We start from the raw sequence: 23303 nt of genomic DNA, 5'->3' as shown, positions 1-23303 counted from the left end.
TAAAAATGTACGGGGAGGCAAGGGGGACAGGGAGGACGGGAGGCCAGAGAGGTAGCACAGTGGGTAGGGCCCTCGCCTTAACCACATCCGGTCTGGACTTGATCCTTGGCACCTTTTAAGGTCTCCTAAGCACCACAGGAATAATTTCTGATTGCAGAGCCAGGCATAAGCCCTAAGCCCTGCTGGGCATGGCGAAAAACAAACCCAAACACTATGAGCATCACACCAAACACACATGCAATACCTCGACATCGGTAACGGAGAGAGGGACAGAATCCCAGCACACCTACCTCGGTGAAATTTCTAAGTGGGCAGTGCTCATGATCATTCTGGCTGTAATGTCCACTGGGGGGGCTGTCCACCCAGCTGCAGTGTCCGCTGGGCACTGTCCACCCAGCTGCAGTGTCTGCATGTGTGAGAGGCAGTGCTTGTCAGGGCAGCATGCTGTCACACTGTAGCTGCTGTTATAGTTACTATTACACACACCTGGCTCTGTGCAGGTGACATGTTCTTAACTGGCACGGGGGTCCCAGAGAGCAGAAGTGCTGGGGGTCATGCTTGGCGTATGTGGGAAGGTCCCCAAACTTGGGGCCTCATAGCGGCAAGGCAGGAGCTTTTAGCCACCAAGTTGCCCCACTCCCCTCTGAATCCCAATAGATTTTTTTAAAATGTTACTGAATCACCCTGTGATACAAAGTTACAAAGCATTCATGATCACCAGTGTCCACTTCCCTCCACCACTGTTCAAGGCTTTCCCCTCCCCCTGCACACCCAGCCTGCCTTTATGGCACTTTTCCTTCTTTTAGGCACTGTGGTTTGCAGTGCTGTTACTGAAAGGGTCTCCTGCATATCACTTTACCCCCTTCCATCACACAGTTCTTGTCCAGAGCCACAGATTTTTTTTTTTTTTTTTTGCTTTTTGGGTCACACCCGGCAATGCACAGGGGTTATTCCTGGCTCTGCACTCAGGAATTACTCCTGGCGGTGCTCAGGGGACCATAGGGGATGCTGGGAATTGAACTGAAGTCGGCCTCGTGCAAGGCAAACGCCCTACCCACTGTGCTATTGCTCCAGCCCCGAGCCACAGATTTTTTTTTAATTTTTTTTTTTTTTTTTGCTTTTTAGCTTTACACAATGATTTTCTCCAGATCTATACACTTAGTAGCAAATCACATCATTTCATCTTTTCTTATGGCTAGTAGTATTCTGTTGTGTATATGTATCATAGTTTCTTTACCCAGTCATCTGTTCTTGGGCACTTGGGTTATTTCCAGATTTTGGCTATTATGAATAGTGCTGCTAGAGCAATAGCACAGTGGGTAGGGCGTTTGCCTTGCACGTGGCTGACCTGGGTTTGAGTCCTCTGTCCCTCTCAGAGAGCCCAGCAAGCTAGTGAGAGTATTCCACCCGCACGGCAGAGCCTGGCAAGCTCCCCGTGGTGTATTCGATATGCCAAAAACAGTAACAAGTCTCACAATGGAGACATTACTGGTGCCTGCTCGAGCAAATCAATGAACAACGGGAGGGCAGTGCTACAGTTTTTTTGCTTTTTGGGTCACACATGGCGATGCTCAGGGGTTATTCCTGGCGGTGCTCGGGGGACCATATGGAATGCTGGTGATCGAACCCGGGTCAGCAGCATGCAAGGCAAATGCCCTACCCACTGTACTATCACTCCAGCCCCACCACAGAATTTTTAAATAGGAGCCCCAACCATAATGCTCAAGGGATCCAAGGGCACCCTGGCAGTGCTAAACCCTTTCGACATGAGCGTGGCACTGCAAGCACTTGGGCCCTACGGTGCTGGGGGCGCCGGGGGCTCTGGAATCCTACTCGGGGCTTTGCACATGCTAAGCTTTGTACATGCTTCATCACTGAGCCACATCTTTGGCCCCCCAGTATAGATTTTTGATAGTCTGCTGAATCCACAAATGTGGACCCCAAGGTATAGAGGGCGGTGGCACTGATGGGAAACTAGGTTGGGACACACTGGATGAGTGTCGGCTCCACCCATGGGCAGAAACGAGATGCCCTCATGGACCGTGGGGGAACACATGACACCGTAACAACAAGGCCCTGGGGCTGCTAGGACAGGGTTTGCGTCCGAAAGACACAACTCCAGACACAACTCCTCAGAAAGCGGTCATCCCCGAAGGTTTTCCCAGCTCTGGCTTTACTGGATGTCCTCGGACACCCTTGGCTCCTGTGAGGAGGTGGACCCTCCTGTTCTTAAGGATCCCAAACAACCAAGAATTTTAAAAATAAGTGGGGCCAGAGAGATTGTGCAGTGGGTAGGGCGTCTGCCAACCCAGGTTCAATCCCTGCATCCTAACTGGTCTCCTGAGTGAGCACCACCAGGAGTGACCCTGAGTGCAGAGCCAGGAGTAAGCCCTGAGCACTACAGGTGTGCCTGCCCCCCAAAATAAAGTGAGGGACCGGAGCTAGAGAACAGTGGGAAGGGTGCTTGCCTTGCACGCAGTCAACCCGGGTTCAATCTGTGGCACCCCACATGGTCCTCCAAGTCTTCCAGGAGTGATCCCTGAGCACAGAACCAGGAGTAAGCCCTGAGCACTGCTGGGTGTGGCCCCAAAACAACACCCCCAAAAAAGAAATAAAAAAAACAACTATGATTTATGATTTATACTATTCACACCTAAGACTAATCTGTTTTGAAAATAAACTTTTCAAAAAAATACACAGAAGTAACACAGAATGGTAGTTTCAAATTTAGAAATGTACTGGTGGCTGTTGGGAGCCTGTGCTAGTTAATATTAAGAAAGTTCTTGTCCTAGGGCACGTGTCGTCTAAAGGCTGGTTTATTAGAAACCACTGTCTTGGAGTCACACATTCTAAGGGCTAACTTTCTTATTTTTCTAGTGGGCTCTTTCCCCTTTCTTGTGGCAGAACATATTGCTAAGGTGTTTCAATATATAACCAAGGAAAATATCATGGAAACGATGTAATTATAGAAAAACATCATTGACAGCTAGAGACCAAGTACATTCTAAATGTATGTATCCTGAACATTCCTATATATTTTTCCAATGTATGTTTCCTTCTAGAAACCTATAAAAGTCTGTTGCTTGTTCAATAAAGAAGCTGCATGAGCATCGCTTGTCCGGCCCTCCTTATCCCGTTGACCTCCTCCCTTTGCCACGGGGACTCTGTTTGACTTAGTTGTGCGGGACTAAGCAGGTCATAATATAATCTTGTCATACTTTTCAGAGATTATGCATTCTCCATGAGAACTTGGGTACTGATGCTTGCAAATAAGCATTTCCAGACTTGAAATGTCACTGTGAACAATGGGGCCAGTTTACAGTTTTCACTTCATGTTTTCTTTCATTTTGTGTTTCTTAATTAAGGATTTAGATGTTCTCCCAATTACAAACTGGTTTTAAATATTGGACATAGTATCAAGTTTTGTTTTTTGTTTTTTGGGGCCATCCTCAGCGATGCTCTGACTTTGCACTCAGGATTCACTCCTGGCGGTGCTCAAGGGACCATATGGGGTGCCGGGGATCAAGCCCCAGTAGGCTGCATGCAAGGCAAACGCCCTACCCACTGTACTATTTCTTCAGCTCAATATAGTCTCAGTTTTAATATCTGCCTTACATTTTCTTTTCTTTCTTTTTTTTTTTTTGGCTTTCTGGGAAAAAACCCTAAAGCCTGACAGGGTCTGGAAAGTCACTGGCTGGAGACAGGGACCCTGTTCCCTCCGCCCTCGTCCCCTCTTGTCAGGAGGTCTGTCCCCCTACAGGCGGTGGCAGGAGGCCATGGAGAGGACGCTGTCCCCACAGCCTTCCACTCAGGAGCCTGAGCGGGCACTCAGCTGCACCCAGGCTTACTCTGCAGCTCTGGGCTTTGTCAAAATTCAGGGGCTCCCTTACCCCAGGAGGAGGAAGAAGGGAGGTCAGGCCACACCTAGAGCCGCAGTCAAAGACAGAATCCTCATGTCCACGCGCACTGGCTGGCCTCCCACGTAGTCTGTGGAGACGGAACACAGACCCTATAAAATACTCCAACATTCATGGACATGAAAGCTACGCAAAGAACTGAGAGCTACATATTTTGTGGGATATTTAAATGTTACAAGAGGTTTTCTATTTTCCCCACATTGTAAGTTCAAAGGAATACCACATGCCAACCAAAAGAGACCTCAGAATATCTTTGCCAAAATGATACCACATTATCAGTGAAAAATTAATGGCTTTATTAGTAGAGAATGGTAAAAGAACTGGCTCCTTATTCGTAAAATCTATGTTTATGACCAGACCTGTATTTCAGATACAAAAGTGAATTTTGATTTAAATAGTTTAAATTTTTATTCACTTCTATATTTAACAGCCAGTAAAGCCTGGCTTCAACTAGGGAACAAACGTTAGACCACACAGAACAGAGGCCAGGCAAAGCACGCCCCCGCAGACACTGTTTTGCCTGAGTCCTGTTCGTGGTCTAAGCAGGAAAGGAAATATAAACAGGAAGAACAGTAAAGCAGCTCATTTTAAATAAGAAATCCAAAAGCAACAAATAACAAAATAGTTCATACATCTACACAAAAGATATGAAGAGTTCCTGTTCAGTGAAAGACACCCCTATTCACACAGCAGGTTCCCAGGACAGAGGATCACTCCGAGGACAAATACAAGGACGGAAGCCCCCCAGCAGGAAACAAATATGAAGGAGCAGAAAGGGAAATTGGGGAGGCTGATGGAGATTCGAAGAAATCTCACCCAGTTACTGGTGACCCACTGCATGCACATTACAAGGCTCCAGTTTACACCCATCAGACAGACAGTGGGCAAAGAAGCGGGGAGATGGCCGAAGGGCTGGAACACGGGCTTTGCATGTGGGAGCCCAAATTTGATTCCCCAGCAGCACAAATATGGTCCCCTGGGGCACTGCATGGTCCTCCAAGCACTGGTCAAGAAGGAAAAAACAGAGTGGACAAGAAGCAGCAGCGGGGAGGCCTCAGCTGGGAGGAACCATGCTGGCCCGGCGTCCCATCCTGGGTCCTTCCCACACAGACATGGGCGAGGACACGCGACAGCAGGCTCTCGGTGGCCTCGTGCAGTGGCTGGGGGCGCTGGAGTCACCGGGGCCCGCCATCGAGCAGTGGAACAAGCGCCACAGGGCAGTTCAAGCAGCACGAGAGACGGAGATGAAGCAACACAAAGGGAGGGGGAGTGAAAAACCCAGTGCCATGAACAGAACAGAGCCGCCGCCGAAGGACTATTCACGCCCACGCCACCTCACATGGGTACATTGGTGTGAACGCCAAAGAGCCGGCCTGAGGGGAAGGAAGATGTGAAAAAGAGAGAAAAATATCCAGCCAGGACCTCTGCAGGTGACAGTCTTGAGATCCAGACTGAACAGGCTGAGCACAGAGGCTCTGGGACCCAGTGAGAACCCTCAGGAGCGGGTCCTGCGGAACAATGCCCCGTGCCCACCTGGGCCCCAGCTGCAGTGCTGAGCTTCGGTGACGGTGCTCTCGCCAGCAGGGCACCACACCACGCAGGCAGCTTAAGCAAACTCACCCCAGTGACACAAAGGCCACTGCTAGCCCCAGACGTGGGCATCCATCCCAAGACTGGAACCTTGTCCAAATCACTCTAGAGCTGAACGGTGTCCCAGTCATCAATGGGGGGTGGAGGGGAGGGTAGCAGAGCGAGAAGGGAAGGGAATCGTTCTCTATGGCTCGGGCCGCTACAAGCGCAGCACCCTGGAGACGGGGACACAGTTCACACAAGGCAACATCACTGGCCACAAACCAACCAGGTGACTGGGCTGAAAACCAAGGTCAAAGATCATGCCTCAAGTCCATTTCTGCTTTCAGGTTAACTCCCCCTAAGCTCCCCTCAGCCCTTCTGCAGTGAGAGAGGGGCAGCTGTTCTCCCCAGATCCCGGCCGGGCTTGCCAACAGCGAGTGGGGTTTCAGCCCCACACCTCAATGAGGTCCCCGGATTCCATGCCCAGGTCAGCTGGCAGCTCCTTGCCTGAAAGCTTCGTCCCGTCGAAGAAGAACGAGAGCTTGTGGCCCGAGAGGCCCATGGCCTCCTCGTAGCGGCACATGAGGGTCCTGAGAGGAGAGTCCTGGGGGAAGAGCAAGAGAGGGATGTCAGACCCCGAGCCGAGGGACTCGGACACACAGCGAGCCTGGGACAGGCGGGACCCATTGCTGAGTTGGATGAGGCAGAGACCATGGAGGGGAAGGCGAGGGAGCGAAGGCAGCAGCTTCCGGGCTCTCCAGGAAGTGAGGCCCAAGGCCAGGGATCAGGGCTCCCACCTACCAGTGACGGAGCACAGGGCGATGATGAAGAGAGCCAGGACCAACACGCAAATAAAGGCCAGGCTCTCCTATGGAACTGGACGCGAGGGGGTGAACTGGGTGTCCCTGCCTCAATGACACTTGGTGGCCCTAAGCCCTGGCATGTGCCCAGACTGGGAAGAGCCTGGGAGACGTGACTGTGTTAAGGTGAGGTCATCCCCCTGGGGGGCACGCACTGGACTCACATTTGCATGAGAAACAGACACCAGGGTGGTCACGTTCTAATGCCAGAGGTGAGACCACAGTGATGGCAGCGGCCAGCCAGGGCACTCCCGCTGCCACCAGAGCTCTGTGCGGGAACCTTCAGACTCAGGGCCCCGGAGAGGGAACCAGCGAAGGCAAGAATGGGTCTGATCCCGTCTCCGAGGGCGCAGGCCCAGCTGACACCCTGCTGAGCTTAGTGTCTCTGAGGAGGGTTTAGTGCCAAGACTGAAACCCTAAAACAGAAACAACGCACCCTCTCTGGACTGTGATCATCCTTGGCATGGGGACTACCGTGTAGACGGGTGACAGGTCCCCCGTGCAGTCCCTTCCAGGTGAGCCAGGAGGAGGGAGGAGACAGTAAGGACGTACAGAGGCTCTTAGGCAAAGCACAGAGGGAAGCCAAGGGACCGGCTGGGAGGGCAGCCTTCGCCCAGTTAGGAGCCCCAGGGGAACCTCATCCTCTGCTCAGTGACAGAGAAGGGCAAGGCTGGGGTGGCGGACCGAGAACCTTCTCCCGCACTCACGGAGGACAGCGAGACTTCCAGCGTCTGGTGCTTCTCCTTGCCCTGCACCCGCAGCTGCAGCAGCTGGGATGAGTCCGAGGTCTCCGGAGGACTTGCCAGGACCACACAGTCTGCGGGAGGCGGCAGCAGGAAGCAGGCTTGAGTGGGGGTGCTGAAAGCAGAGCCCCCCCACCCAGCTCTTTCTCCCCGCCTTCCACTCACCAAGGATGTCGGCCACCCCAAGCTTCAGGCTCCTGGGGGTAGCAGAAGGGGACAGCTCTGTCTCTCCGAAGAGCAAGAGGATCCTGCTTGGGGACACGCCGAGCCGGGCGGCCATGTGATCCACCACGCTCTGCAAGGGCTCCGACTGAGGAGAGGGACAAGAAGCAAAGCCATGGGGCTGGAGCGGGAGCACAGCGGGGAGGGCCTTTGCCTTGCACACTGCTGACCCGGGTTCGATTCCCAGCATGCCATATGGTTCCCCGAGCACCGCCAGGAGTAATTCCTGAGTGCAGAGCCAGGAGTAACCCCTGTGCATCGCCAGATGTGACCCAAAAAAGAAAAGAAAAAGAAGCAAAGCCATCTCCCTGCCTGACGGGCACCCCCACCCCCACATACCCCCCACAGTAGTTTCCGGCCTCCAGTGTGTGCTGAGCTCCTCAGCTCTCAGTTTCTATTTACCCGGCAAGGGAGAGAGAAGAGTTTGCCCGTCACCATTCCAACCAGCCTGCCCAGAGATGAAGCAACCAGAGGGAAGAAGAGAGTGGGGCGCAGGAAACTGGAACCCACTCGCCCCGCTGGACAGGCCACTTGTTCCACAGCTCCAGTGAAGACTGCAAAGTCTCCACCTGAGAGAGGCCGAGGGCTGGAGCTCCGTGTGGGACTGCCCAGTGACTGCCTGTGCTGTAGAAGCATTTTCAGGCGGAGCGACAGTACAGCAGAGTAAGGGCGGGTGCCTTGGACACGGCTGGCCTGGGCTCAATCCCCAGCATCCCACATGGTCCCCCGAGCCCTGCCAGGAGTGATGCCTGAGTGCAGAGCCAGGAATAAGCCCTGGGCACTGCCAGGTGTGGCCTTAAAACCAACATAAAGGTATTTCGGGGCACAGCAGCCATTGTGTTGTGTTGATAAGGCCCATGGACGTGGCTTTAGAACCTTTAGCTCAGGTGCTTGCCTGGCTCAACAAATAGTCATTTCTGTGACTGTTGTTTCAGAACCAGTCAGCCCTACAAAAAAAAAAAAAAAAAAAAAACAGGCAAATTTGGGCCAGAGAGAAAGAGAACACAATGGATTAAGGCACTTGCCTTGCTCGTGGCTGATCTGGATTTGATCCCTGGCACCCTACATGGTTCTCCAAACCTTCAGGAGAGATCCTGAATGCAGACCCAGGAGCAAGCCCGGGAGTCAGAAGTAAGCCCTGGGCACAATGACCAAGCAAAGCTTAGGGTGTTTGGGGGGTTTTGTTGGGTTGGGGGGGCAGGGAGGATCAATAGCAACTGTACTATCGCTCCAGCCCTTAGGTAGGATGTCTAAGGAGAGTCTGAAGAATGGGTAGAAGGGGGGAAGACGAAAACCAACCCGGCCAAGGGGACAGGAAGTACAAAGACAGTTGGACAGTGGAAAGCAGGACTGCAGCGAGCAGGGAAAGCGAGAGACAATCCCGGGGGCCAGTGTGAGAGCACAGTGGGTAGGGTGGGCAAATACCCGACCCTGGTTCAATCCCTGGCAGCCTGCCAGGAGAAACCCCTGAGCATCACCTGGTGTAGCCCCAAAATCAAAAAGAAAGAAGGAAGGAGGGAAAAGAAAGGAAGGAAGAAAGGAAGGAAGGAAGGAAGGAAGGAAGGAAGGAAGGAAGGAAGGAAAACAGCATGCCATGTACCCCACATCACTGTGGCCACAGGCCCCGGGCACCCTCCTCCCTCACGCCCTTCCAGTACTTACCATTCTGACGGGCAACCTGATGAGGTCAGCCCGGCAGCGGACTTTGAGCGGGAAGAGCCGGGGGTTCTCCGGGAGGGTGGGCCCCTCCACCAAGATGACCTCATCCTCTTCGTTCAAGAGGTCCTGGCCCCGGCGCTGCTTGGGGCTCAGGCAGGAGCGTAGATCCTCGAGGCGCCTGTTCACCTCCCTGACAGGCAGAAAGGACTCAGGGTCAGCGGGGAGAGCACCCCCGCTGCTGCCCGCCCAACCCAGCTCCCTATCCGCAGCACCTTAACTTCTGCAGCGCCTGAGTATGTTTTCTGTTTTTGGTCCTTGGCAGAGACGAGGTCAAAGGTGAGGTCTCTGGAATCCTGCAGAGAGAAGAGAATGTGGGATCCATCGATCTCATCATCGTCTCGGACCCCTGGGAACTGGATGGGAGGATCAGCAGCCGGAACTATTGTAAGTTTGCCTTGCATGCAGCTGACCCAAGTTCAATCCCCGGCGTCCCAGAGCGCAAAGCCAGGAGTAAGCCCTGAGCACCACACAGTGAGGCGCAAAAGACAACAAATAAGACCAATGGGAAGAAAGGGGGGTGGGGGGTGGAGCAGGGCCAGAGCCACGGCTCAGAGAGTCAGAGGACGTGCCTTATATGCACCGACCCCAAATCTGGGGCACAGTGATGTGGGGTACATGGCATGCTGTTTTCCTCCTCCCCACCCCCGCCCAGTAGCACTGCTGTCCCCGCCCCACCAGGTCCCAGGCAGTGTGCACAGTCATCAGGCTGTGCCAAGTCTCAGAGTGGACTCCAGGCTCCCCAGCACTGCGGGGAGATACCCCTAAAGAGGGAGCACCTTTTGGTACCATCCGTCTTATTTACTGGAAGACAAGAAAAGGACAGGAAAACCCAAGTTAGCTAGTGTTTTGCTTGTGTGTCATATTTTTGGGAGTGCCACACCTGAGGTGATGGGGACCCTGCAGTGCTGGGGGTCAAGCCGGGCCTCCTATATGTCCTTTGTGCCATGTCCCCACCCCGAGTCATCTCTTTTGTATTATACTGACCAACTGTCAGGAAGAAAATGCCCAACTTTGGGGCCAGAGGTAGAGCCTTGCACGTGGCCAACCCAGGTTCAATCCCTGGCACAATCCCTGGCACCCTATGGTCCCCTGAGCACAGCCAGGGAGGCCCCAAAAAAAAGACAAGAAAATTCCCAGCTTGGGGCTGGAGCCATAGCAGAACAGGTAGGGCATTTGCCTTGCACACGGCTGACTCAGGTTCGATTCCCAACATCCCATATGGTCCCCCAAGCACCACCAGGAGTAATTCCTGAGTGCAAAGCCAGGAGTAACCCCTGAGCATCGCCGGGTGTGATCCAAAAAGCAAAAAAAAAAAAAAAAGACAAGAAAATGTGCAGCTTTGTGGAGTTCATGCCCAATTTAATCAGCTAATCGGTGGCTGAATAAATAGCAGTACTCCTACATAAAAAGAAAGAAAGAAAGAAAGAGAGAGAGAGAGAGAGAAAGAAAGAAAGAAAGAAAGAAAGAAAGAAAGAAAGAAAGAAAGAAAATGTGCAGTTTTTCTGGTCCATGGCTTGCCATGTACCAAGTGCCAGCCAGCAGTGCCAGCGGTCCTTTATCCCAGGAGGAACTCTCCCTCCAAGGCCCTAACACTGGCACCACACCCCTGCTCCAGAAGACGCAGGACGGTGGCCGAGTCGTGACCATCTATCTCTGCTGTGAAATGCTGCAGTCAGGGGCCCCTGCAGCTCTCAGCTCCTCTCCCGAGAATTCTCCTCATCTCCCCCTCAGAAGCCCCATCCCTCCAGGCCCTGCCCTGCGCCCACAGCGCCCGTGCCCAGGCTCACGCACAGAAACATCGCATCCTTCTCATCTTCATCCTCTTGCCGCAGCTTCTTCTTCCAGGGAGACTCTGGCACTGGAGACTCCACAGAGCGGGGACTACTCGAGTTGGCTATATCAGTGTCTGGGGGCAGAGAGAGGGCAGGGGGCCAAGGGCAGCACGAAAGTTGGAGGGTTTGGGAAAGGAGCCGACCACAGACTCAGAGGGTCGAACCCCACCGTAGTCCTGGGGGGTGCTCAGGGCTGTGAGTCAACAGGAAATGCCTAACTCTGAGAAAAGAGCAGCCATTTGCCAGGGTCAAGCAGGTAAGAGTCCAAGGTACGAACAAAGGCCTGAGATGCTATGGCAAGCGTGGACAAAACATCGCCAGTTCCAACTGAAGCAATGGTCCTCACGCCTTTGTTCACTTGCCCCCCACAAAGAAAAACACTGAGCACAAAATCCAGAAAGTGGGGCTGGAGTGCATTTGCCTGGCACGCGGCTGACCCGGGTTCAATTCCCAGCATCCTATATGGTCCTGAGCCCCACCAAGAGTAATTCCTGAGTGCAGAGCCAGGAGTAACCTCTGAGCATCGCCAGGTATGACCCAAAAAGCAAAAATAAACAAAATCCAGAAAGTGATTGTTCTCTCTCGGAAGAGAGCATAAAATGACACATACCATAGCCATGCCGCCAGACCCCGCACCATGCTGTTTCATTTGGGACACCCTGAAGGGGGGTGGGTGAGGCCCCTCCCCGCCCCAAAGGACCCAGCCCCGGCAGCCGAAAACCTCCAGAACTCAACTGCCACCATGCTCATGGCCACTCTCCACATGCTCTAGCTGGGACTCACCCACGAATGAACCTATTCCTGGACATCTCATACCTCACACCACTCATACTCCAAGAGTAGCACACCACATTTGATGGGGTTTAAAGTAGGAGGCAACCAAACTTAGAGAGTTGGAGCGATAGCACAGCGGTAGGGCGTTTGCTTTGCACACAGCCAACAGGGCTGACCCGAGTTCGATTCCTCCGCCCCTCTCAGAGAGCCGGCAAGCTACCGAAAGTATCTTGCCTGCACGGCAGAGCCTGGCAAGCTCCCTGTGACGTATTTGATATGCCATGCCAGACACAGTAACAACAAAGTCTCCAATGGAGACGTTACTGGGCCCGCTCGAGCAAATTGACGAACAACGGGAGGGCCTTTACTTACTTACTTTACTTAGATATATATAAGTAATACATATATTAATATGAGTACATAAGGCTCAACCTTTAACAACATATTAGTAATCTCTTATAGAAGGGCTTAATGGTCCTGGGTAAAATACAATAATCTTCACACTCTCTCCTCTAAGGAAAGTTTCCTGGAGCCTTTTTAGAGGTTCATTTATAACAAACAATACAAAATAAATTATTTCGGTTCTGCCTGGGGCAGGTGTTGGGGTTCAGGATGGAAACATCCAAAATATGGTGGTGGGAAGGTGTAATGGTGGTGGGATTGGTGTTTAATAAAATACTGTAAACCACTCTATAAAATACAATAAAATTATATTAAAAAGATTCAGAAAGAATTTACTTTTTTTTTTGCGTCAGAGTGGGAGGGGACTGAGCGGCACATGTGGTGATGCTCAGGGCTTACTCCTCACTCCTTACCCCTGCACTCAGGGGTCACTCCTCACAGGGCTCGGGGGACCAGGGATTGAATCCAGGTCGACTGGGTGCAAGGCAGGCACCATACACTCCGTTTGTTGCTCCTTCCCGGTAGATAATTGCCCATACCAAGGCACTACTGCTGGAAAGACAGCAAGTAAGGTCCTTGCACTGCACCAAAAAGGTGCAGTCCCCTGAGCACCCCCAGGAGTGATCCCTGAGGCAGAGCCAGGTATGAGTCACCAGATGTGGCCCAAAATGCACATAATAATAGTAATATTATTATTATTATTATTATTAAAGTTTCTCTTATTTCCTTCCAGTACTCGGTCACATGATCTTGTGAGTCTGGGCTGGGAAGGGCACTGCTGAGTGGAGGGGCTGAGGTAAAGCCTAATGTTTCTCAAGTATCGGTAACATTTGTCTCTTTCTCTATTGTTGATAGTTTTCTTTAAATCATTTCAACTCGCTGGGGCTGGAGTGATAGCATAGCGGGCAGGGTGTTTGCCTTGCACGGGGCCAACCTGGGGTTTGATTCCCAGCATCCCATATGGTCCCCTGAGCACCGCCAGGGGTAATTCCTGAGTGCAGAGCCAGGAGTAACCCCTGTGGATCGCCGGGTGTGACCCAAAAAGCCAAAAAAATAAAATTAAATTAAACAAATAAATCATTTCAACTCGGGGCTGGAGTGATAGCACAGCGGGCAGGGCGTTTGCCTTGCTCATGGCTGACCCGGCTTCGATTCCCAGCATCCCATAGGGTCCCCCGAGCACCGCCAGGAGTGATTCCTGAGTGCAAAGCCAGGAGTAACCCCTGTGCAACACTGGGTGTGACCCCCAAAAAAACCATCAATCAATCAATAAATAAATAAAGTGGGGGGGGGGAGTACTTGCCTTGCACGTGGCCAACTCCACTCAATCCCTGGCAGGAGCGGTCCCCAAGCACAGAGCTGGAAGAACCTCTGAGCAGTCAGCTATGGCCCGACCCCCACCTCGTCCCCCACCCCCCAAAAAAAACTCACTAAAGAATTGAGGCTGAAAATCCTGTTCCTAGGAACTGGGAGATAGTACAGCAGGTAAGGTGATTGCCAGCAATTGTCAGGAATGATCCCTGAGCACAGAGCCAGGAGTCAGCCCTAAGCACTGCAGGATGTGGAGCCCCCCCCCAAAAAAAAAAATCAAAAGTAAAATAAAATGAAACTCTGTCCTAATCAAGTACAGTAATGCCAGAGGCAGGCCAACAAGTTCCTCAGAGATACCCATCACTGCTGAGTCCACTTTTTGTGAATTCAGGGGGTCACACACAGCAGTGCTCAAGGGGGATCATGGTGCAGGGCGTGGACCCAGGCCTCCCACAGGCCAAGCCTGCCCTTCAGTTCTCTGGGCCATCTCCATTTTTTTTTCTTTTTTGGTCACACCCAGAGATGCTCAGGGGTTACTCCTGGCTCTTTAGTCTGGAATTACTCCTGGTGGTGCCTGGGGGATCATTTGGGATGCCGGGGATCAAATCCAAGTCGGCCGCGTGCTTCCTGTCCTAAACTGTCTTCTCCTGAATGCTCAATGCGATTCTCTGACGGGGGTCCACTCTTACCCCCACTTTCCTGAGGTGGACCGGAAACTCCGAGAGGCATTAAGGCGCCCACACAGTCACAGCTCTACACACCGGTAGAGCTCAGGTGTCAGAGCCAGGCCAAGTGGATTCTGAATCAGTTCCCACATTCTGTCCTGGTACAGAAGTGCCCCCGCAAAGCCCCCTGTATCACACATCATTCAACCCTGGGAGGACCAAGGACAGCAAGAACACCTGCCCCCACAGGCTGCCTGCAGATGTGAGGAAATGGTACAGATCCTTACTCCCCTGCCCAGTGCTGGCCCCAACCCGCCCCCATGGACATTTTCAGCTCCAGGTCTGCCACTCTCAAGGGGACAAGATGATCCCCACAGGGATGCCCTCCCTCCAGCCCCCTCCAGCCCTGGACACCTCCCGCTGGAAGTCCTCCTCACCTTCTTCCTCAGCCTCTGGGGGGCAGAGTTTCAAGAGGGACAGGTGGTCGGGGATGAGGTGGAGGCTGTTTTTCACCTGCAAGACAAAGGCTCAGTCCCCAGTTAGTGAGCATCAGCTACTGGGAGCACCTCCCTGCTGACCCCCAGCAGCTCCCCTCTGCTACCATCCTCCCCGGAGCTCGGGGTCCTGGTTCCCCACAGGGCAGCCCTCTTTCCCCTTCCCAACCGTGGGATCTCCCGGAGTCTCTGCACCCTGAGTCTCAGCGAGCTCGACCCTGAAACCCAAAGGGACCCTTATCCCACTGCCTGCTCCTCCTGGCCACTCAGCCAGCTCCCAGAGCCCCAAACTCCAACACCCCAAAGCCCCACCTTGAGCCCTCACCCCACAGATTCCTGCACTGCCAGACCTCAGGTCGGCACCCCCAAGCCCCCACCCCCGGTGCTCATTCCCCAGCCCTCCACTCCCACCCCCAGCTGCACTCCAAGATCCAGTGGCAGCCCAGCCCGCACCCCCAGGCCTCCACATCCCACACCCCACACCCCAGACCCTGCACCCCCCGCCCGCAAGACCAGTCCCTGCACTCCCAGATGCAGCACCCCCAGGTCCTCCCACCGCACCAGCCCGATCCGCACCCCCTGGCACCACGCCCCCACACCCTCACGCCAGCCCAGAGCTGTACCTGACCAAGGGCCAGCCCGACCCACACCCCCAGGCCCCGCATCCCCAGCCCCGCACCCTTGACCCACACCCTTGACCCCGCAGCCTGCGACCGCGACCCCCGCCCGCACCCCTGACCCCGCATCCCCTCGACTCACACCCTTTGACCCACCTGCATCCCAACCCCGCACCTCCAGCCCGCACCCCTGACCCCGCAGCCCCTGACCGCCCGCACTCCCCAACCACACTCCTGATCCCGTGCCCTGTGACCCCCGCCCGAACCCCTGACCCTGCATCCCCCCGACCCACACCCTTTGACCCACCCACACCCCAACCCCTCACCCCCATCCCGTACCCCTGAACCCGCATCCCCGACCAGCGCCCTCCGCCCGCACTCCCCAACCGCACTCCTGATCCCGTGCCCCGAGACCCCCGCCCGCACCCCTGACCCCGCATCCCCCCCCACCCACACACACCCCTGACCCCCACCCCTGACCCCGCAGCCCCTGACCAGCGTCCTCCGCCCGCACTCCCCAACCGCACTCCTGATCCCGTGCCCTGTGACCCCCGCCCGAACCCCTGACCCCGCATCCCCCCGACCCACACCCTTTGACCCACCCACACCCCAAGCTCTCACCCCCAGCCCGCACCCCTGACCCCGCATCCCCCCCCCGACCCACACACGCCCCTGACCCCGCACCCCCGACCAGCGCCCTCCGCCCGCACTCCCCAACCGCACTCCTGATCGCGTGCCCCGTGACCCCCGCCCGCACCCCGACCCCGCATACCCCCGACCCACACCCTTTGACCCACCCGCACCTCAACCCCGCGCACGCCGCCCGCACGCCTGAGCCCGCAGCCCCCGACCGGCGCCCTCTGCCCGCACCCCTGACCCCGCACACCTTGGCCGAGTACACGGGAACCACCGGGGCCTCCCCGGGATCCAGCAGCCGCCGCCGCCGCCGCCGCACCAGCGCCCGCGGGGCGCCCCCCGCGCCCGCCCCGTCGCTGTCAGTGTCGCTGTCGTCGCGGGGCGCGGGGGGCGCGGGGGCCGCGGGGGGCGCGGGGGCCGCGGGGGCCGCGGGGGGCGCGGGCGGCGGGATCTCGGCCGGGCCGGCGGCGCCGCGCTCCGCGGGCACCTCCAGGACATCCTCGTCGCTGTCGCTCACCAAATCCACCAGCACCGAGTCCAGGGCGCGCCGCGCCGGGGCGCCCTGGACGCGAGGACGCCGGCCCCGGCCGCCGCGCGACCCCCCGCGCCCCGCGCCCCGCGGCGCCGCCCCGGGGCCGCCGACCCCGCTTCCTCAGCGGCTCCGCCATGCTCCCGCCGCCGTCGCCACCGACGCCCGCCTCGGCGCCCGCGGCCCGCCCCTCCGCGGCCGCCGCCTCCATTGGGCCGCCGGCCTGCCCGTCAGCGCCCGGCCCCGCCCCCCGCCCCGGCCCTGCCTCCGGGGCGCGTCACCGGCGGCCGGACCCGCCCTTCACGTCTCCAGCACCGCGACGAGGCGCGAAAGATTCGGCCCAGCGCTGTCCTATCCAAGGGAGCCGTTTCCTGGTCGGCGCGCGCGCGGGGCACTCTGGGAGTTGTAGTCCTCGAGGCTCCACGGGCGCGGAGCCGAGGAAGGCAGATGGGAATGCCCCAAATCCCGAGAGCTGGTGGGGGGGATGGGGGGTGGGAGGGCTACTGGGACCAGTGGTGGTGGAGAATGGACACTGGTGGAGGGATGGGCACTCGATCACTGTATAACTGAAACCCAAGCACAAAAATTTGTAAGTCTACAGCTGTACCTCATGGTGTTTCACTAATCACGGTCACGGTCCTCCGGGTGTTCGTGGATTTGCTCGAGCGGGTCCAGTAACGTCTCTATCATGAGACTTGCTGTTACTGTGTTTGGCATATTCAATACATCACGGTTAGTTTGCCAGGCTTTGCCGTGCAGGCAAGATACTCTCGGTAGCTTGCCAGGCTCTCCGAGAGGGGCGGAGGAATCGAACCCGGCTCTGCCGGGCCGGCTGCATGCAAGGCAAATGCCCTCCCACTGTGCTATTGCTCCAGCCCTGCTATCACTCCAGCCATAATTTCGACACCACATTTGATGGGGTTCAGGTAGTAGGCAACAAATTATAGAGGGAAATATATACATATATGCATATTTACATTTTTCATTTTTTTCATTTCATCATCCTGTTAATCGTCGATTGCCTCGAGCAGGCCCCAGTAACGTCTCTTTCATCCTAGCCCTGAGATTATATTCACGGCTCTTTAGGAGAATGAGACCCATCATTGTTACTGGTATTTGGCATATTGGGTATGCCACGGGGAGTTTGCCAGACTCTGCACTGTGGGCAGGCTACATTCGATAGCCTGCAAGTTTGTCCAAAGTAGGAATGAGATAATAAGATGTCAAAAAAGATGTCCTGATAAGATGTCTCGAGGCCGCGCGGTTCCGGGAGCTGGATTTTATAGTCTCTGAGTCTTGGCCGTTGATGGGATTACACGGCGCCAGGGGGCCAGGTGGTGGGTGTGACTCCCGCCTACTGGAATTTGGAGGATCTGGGTGGAGGATGCTTGACTCCAATCCGAGCATATTTACATATTTTCAGATATGTATACCAAAGCTCACATCACCCAAACTTAAACAACATGTTAGTGATATCCTATAGAATGTCTTAATGGCTCCTGCCAAAATAGAACAATCTGCACACTGTTTCCTATATGGGCTGGAGTGATAGCACGCAGCTAACATGGCCGACCCGAGTTCGATTCCTCCACCCCTCTCAGAGAGCCCGGCAAGCTACTGAGCATATATCGCCCCCATGGCAGAGCCTGGCAGGCTACCCATGACATATTTAATATGCCAAGCACAGTGACAACAAAGTCTCACAATGGAGACGTTACTGGGCCCGCTCAAGAAAATCGATAAACAACGGGAGTGACAGTTTCCTATATGAACACTTTTTTGTAAGCATGTTCAGCAGTTCTTCATAACAGATAATAGCACTGACCTTCCGTTGTTCATCGATTTTCTTGAGCCGGCACCAGTAACGTTTCCATTGTGAGACTTGTTGTTACTGTTTTTGGCATATCAAATATGCACGGGGAGCTTGCTAGGCTCTGCAATGGGGTGGTATACGCTCAGTAGTTTGCCGGGCTCTCTGAAAGGGACAAAGGAATCAAACCTGGGTCAGCAGCGTGCAAGGCAAACACCCTAGCCGCTGTGCTATCACTCCAGCTCAATAACATAATACGAAATACATTATTTTGGTTGTGTTTTGGGACAGGGATTAGGGTTTGGTATGGAAATATCCCAAATTTTGTGGTGGGAAGGTGTAATGGTGGTGGGATTGGTGTTTGAATATTGAATGTAATCAAACATTGTGAACTAACTTATAAAATTCACTGTCACTGTCCTCCCGTTGTTCATCGATTTGCTCGAGCAGGCCCAGTAACATTGTGAGACTTGTTACGGTGTTTGGCCTATCAAATACATCATGGATAGCTTGCCAGGCTTTGCCGTGCGGGTGAGATACTCTCGGTAGCTTGCCAGGCTCTCCAAGAGGGGCAGAGGAAAAAATCCCGAGAGCTGGGTTTTAGACCTCTGGGGAACCACTTCATTGCGCCTTCCAGCTGTGCTGTGAGCGTGTCTGAAGGCCCCCACTCAGTGCACACCCCTCTTCACACACTCAGTCCTCACAGTACACCCCCCAACTGTGCTATTGCTCTCCTGCGTGACCCACCACCACCTCCCTAGGGATGGGGGGTGATGGGCAGGGACTGGAGGCCTCTAGGATGGTAAAAGCCTGTCACAATCTCCTGTATGGTAAGGACACGAGAGGCCCACCAGCCCCGCAAGGCAGCCACCAGAGGTTCACTTGATGTACATGAGTTTTGGGTGAGCCGTTGTCTCCGGCAGAAATTTCCCTCTGCAGGAAATGAACGTCAGTCCTGACTTCAGCCCAGGTTTCCAAGTTCATTGTTGACTCTCATAGATAAGATTTTTCAGGAGACAAATAGTGAAGTAAAGAAATTTATTTTCAGGGGGCTGGAGCAATAGCACAGTGGGTAGGGAGTTTACCTTGCACGCAGCCGACCAGGGTTTGATTCCCAGCATCCCATATGGTCCCCCAAGCACTGCCAGGAGTGATTCCTGAGTGCAAAGCCAGGAGTAACCCCTGAGCATCACCGGGTGTGACCCAAAAAGCAAAAAAAAAATTATTTTCAGGGCCAGAGAGATAGTATAGCAGGTAGGGCATTTGACCTGCATGGGGCTGACCCAGGTTCCATCTCTGGCACCCCAAATGATCCCCTGAGCCTGCGAGGAGTGATCCCTGAGCACAGAGCCAGAACAAAGCCCTGGAATAGCCAGATGTGGCTATTCTCAGGGCTATTCTCACCTCTACCAAAAAAAAAAAAGGGAAAGAAAATCTACTCATGGGTTGGTGATATAGTACAGGGGTTAAGTATACTTGCATGTTAACTGACCCCATTTTAATCCCTGACTCTGAATAGAGTTTCCTGAGCACAGAGGCAGGAGTAGACCCTGAGCCAGCTGGGTATGGTCCAAGTCCTACAGTGATGGGCTGAGAAGCCCCTTCATTCTGGCAAATAGTTATCTGGGGCATTCCTCCTCTTCCATAGGGCCAGATTTTCTGGGATTTTATGAGGCATTTCAGGGTTGGTTATAAGCGTGGTGTCCATTTTCTGCATTTTTATTACTGAATCAGGAAGTAATAAAACCAAAATGTGACTCAAAAGTTACTCCATCAAACCTTCAAAGCTGATGAGGGCAAACCCTTTTTGTGGACATAGGAACCCAGGTTGATAAGACTCTGTCACCAGACCAGCCAGGGAAGCCTGACCCAAACCAGGAGAAGCTCCAAAGGAATGAGGTTGTGATAAGAACATGAAGTTCAGGACCCTTGCACACGGCCAACCTGGGCTCAGTCCCCAGCATCCCATAGGGTCCCCTGAGCTAACCAGGAGTGATTTCTGAGTGTAGAGCTAGGAGTAAGCCCTGAACACCAGTAGGTGTGGCTCTCCCCGCCACCCCACAAACAAAGACTATGAATTTCAAGCTCTTCCCTTGATAATGCTCTAGAAACAGACTCTTATCTATGTAGAAAGCCCCAGTGGGCAGTTTGGAAGAAAATTTATAAAACCAACTTTGGAGGGCTGGGAGGTTAGTCCATAAGCCTGGTATGTACCTGACCTGGGTTTGATTCTTGAACCATCTGGTCCACACCCATGAAGGTACCAGCAGAGGAACAAAGGCATGCGGGTCCCAGGGCTGAGATCTCCAAGCCTGCTCGGATCGGGGCTGAGCATCCTTCACCCAGATCCTCCATCTTCCAGTAGGCAGGGGTCACACCCACCAACTGATCCCCTGGCGCCATGTAGTCCCATCAATGGCCAAGACCCAGAGACTATAAAACACAGCTATCAGAAGCGCGCGGCCACAAATGCAGCCTTGCAACATCTTATTATCTCATTCTTACTTTGAACAAACTGGCAGACTACCGAATGTAACCTGCCCACACGGCAGAGTCTGGCAAACTCCCCGTGGCATACCCAATATGCCACATACCAGTAACAATGATGGGTCTCATTCTCCTAACCCTGAAAGAGCCTTGAATATGGCACTTTTTAAAATCCCAGGGCTAGGATGAAGGAGACATTACTGGTGCCTGCTCGAGGCAATCGACAAACAACAGGATGATCGTGATCGTGATCTGGTCCCCAAGCATGTCCAGAGTGCAGGCCTGGAGACCTCTGAGCATCACCTGGTGTCATCCTAGGATCCCACAGCTCTGCTGGGGTGGCCTGGGTACCCCTGCACCGCACCTGCCAGTACTTGCACTGAACCACCAGCCTGGTTGGTCAAGACTTGTTGGTGAGGCCTCCTGAGCACTTCTTGAGGTGCCCTTAAAAAAAAAACTTTGCAAAGACAAGTGAGACACGTCCCTGTTCTGGAGGTCCCCTGCATTCTCACTTGTCACGCCTTTCTTTGACTTGGTGACTTTGGGCTCTCTCCCTCTCCCCCAGTCTCTAACAACTTCACTTCTCTCTCCATCTCCTCCTGAAAATTCTTTTCTGCAAGGGTAGATGACAGACCTAGGGACCTGGGTGGAGGTCAAGTTGATTTTTTTTCCTGCAAAAATCAATTTCTCATTTCACCCTGAGGCCATGGCTCCCCAGAACTGGGGACTCACTCCCAGGAACAAGAAGAGCTCAGTCCTATTTGGGGGGGTGCCCATGACCCACTTTACCATCCTGGCCACCAACGGGAAACTGTAGCTCTACTGTTCTAGAAGCTGCAGCCTCCCCCACCCCTTCTCCCACCTGCAACAAAGTCACAAGAGCGAGATAAGCTCTGACTAGATGTTTCTGCTCCCGTCCAAACCCCAAGGCTGCCCTCCTCCTTCCAGATGGTTTTGCAGGAGCAGAGGCTTGATAAGACTGTCAATGTCGCCAGCCATAGCAGAGGAGGCTTAACCCCCTTTGAAAGGATCTGTCTCAGCAAAAAATTGGGTTAAGAGGAAAGATCATGGAGCAGGAGCCTGGCATCAGCGACCTTGAGTCACCCCCTTAATATATGGTGTCTGCGCGGCACGGGGTTATCCCTGATGACCCCCAGCTCTGGTGGGCCTGGCAGCACTGAGTTGAGTATCACCAGGAGTGACCCTGGGGACACCAAGACAAAGAATACTAAATAAGTGCTGGTACAGCAGGTAAGGTGCTTGTTTGGCACGTGGCTGGCCCAGACTGGATCCCCGGCATCTCATATGGTCCCATGAGCACCACCAGGAGTGACCCTTGAGTGCAGAGCCAAGAGTAAGCCCTAAGTACAGCTGGGTGTGGGCTAAAAGTCAAAATCATCATCATTATCATAAGTAAATAAAAATTTGAGTCCAAGGATGTGTCTCTGTAATAGAGCGGATGTGTGAGGCCCTGGGTTCAGTCCCACAAATAATTACCATCATCAGCATCTGGAGCCTGTTATCAACGGCTGATTTGTCCGTTTGAAAGGACAACTTTGACTTTCACTCAAGCCAGCTGATTAAGGAAAAACTTGGAGAAGAATTTCAGGTAACCTTTTCGCAAGTTCCTAGACAGAATCCCTTCTACTGAAAGGACTTGAAGAAGAAGGTGCATGAGACCAGTGTGGGCTCCTGAAGGTTCCTGTTTCAGCACCAGATTTTACTAAGGACTGGGCTAGGGCCAGGGAGAGAGGCCAAAGGGCTGAGCACATGCTTGGTGTGGGGGAGGCCAGAGTCGATCTCCAGCCCCTCAAATAGTCTCCTGGTCACCACCTGGAGCAACTCCCAAGCACACAGCTGGGAGCTGCCTGTGAGCACTGCTGGATGTGTGTCCCTCCGCCCCCCCGTCTCCCCCCCAAAAAAAAACAGCATGGAGAAAAAAAATATCAATAAGGGGGCTGAAGAGACAGCTCAATGGGCTGGGCATGAGCTTTGCAGACAGAGGGCCTGGGTTTGCTCTCCAGCACTGCACAGTCCCTCAAGTACTTCCAAGAGTAGTCTCAGCATTGCCCAGTGAGGCCCAAAGTAATGTTGGATTATGGCAATAAGGAAGGGCAGGGGCTGGAGCGATAGCACAGTGGGGAGGGCATTTGCCCTGCATGCGGCCAACCTGGGTTCGATCCCCGGCATCCCATATGTTCCCCCAACCACTGCCAGGAGTAATTCCTGAGTGCAGAGCGAGGAGTAACCCCTGAGCATTGCTGGGTGTAACCTAAAAAGCCAAAATAAAAAAAGGAAGGGGAACCCCTGCCTCAGGAGGCCCAGCTCCGAGAGGCCAGTGCTGTGGGTCAACATGAGACAGTCCTCCCACAGGCGACTCAAGGCAAGGGCAGTGCATGGAATCAGGGAGCAGCCAGGGCTCAAGGGCCCACCTCATTCGGGAAATGCCACAAGGGAAAGAGCCACTCAGATGCCCTCTGACACCAGATATTTCAACCTAATGAAAGAATAGAGATGAGGCTGGCTTCTCCCTTGAACACATGTCTCTTCTGCTTGTCTGTGCGTTTCTTTGCTTGCTGGAGAAGCCTGGGTTCTCTCTCGAACAAACACTTCTCCCTTTCCCATCTATCTAAAAAAGTTTCATTAAAAACTATCTTGGGGCTGGAGTAGGGCCCTTGCCTTGCACGCGGCCAACCCAGGTTCTATTCCCAGC

General features: G+C 54.1%; 1 protein-coding gene across 1 annotated transcript; it reads right to left on the bottom strand.

Moving 5' to 3' along the window:
* Positions 1–4198: 4198 nt before the first annotated feature.
* NFATC2IP (nuclear factor of activated T cells 2 interacting protein) lies at positions 4199–16447 on the bottom strand. The gene is given in 9 exon segments (XM_056138869.1): positions 4199–6093; positions 7057–7166; positions 7258–7402; positions 8977–9163; positions 9246–9326; positions 10825–10939; positions 14455–14530; positions 16015–16365; positions 16367–16447. Coding segments are annotated over 9 exon segments (1290 nt in total). The 5' UTR covers positions 16433–16447; the 3' UTR covers positions 4199–5934.
* Between the last annotated feature and the right edge of the window lie 6856 nt (positions 16448–23303).

This window comes from Sorex fumeus, unplaced genomic scaffold (genome assembly GCF_029834395.1).
Source record: "Sorex fumeus unplaced genomic scaffold, SorFum_2.1 ptg000130l, whole genome shotgun sequence".
NCBI classification, from domain to species: domain Eukaryota; kingdom Metazoa; phylum Chordata; class Mammalia; order Eulipotyphla; family Soricidae; genus Sorex; species Sorex fumeus.
The sequence above is the reverse complement of the archived record's forward strand: the minus strand, read 5'-3'. Positions and strand labels throughout refer to the sequence as shown.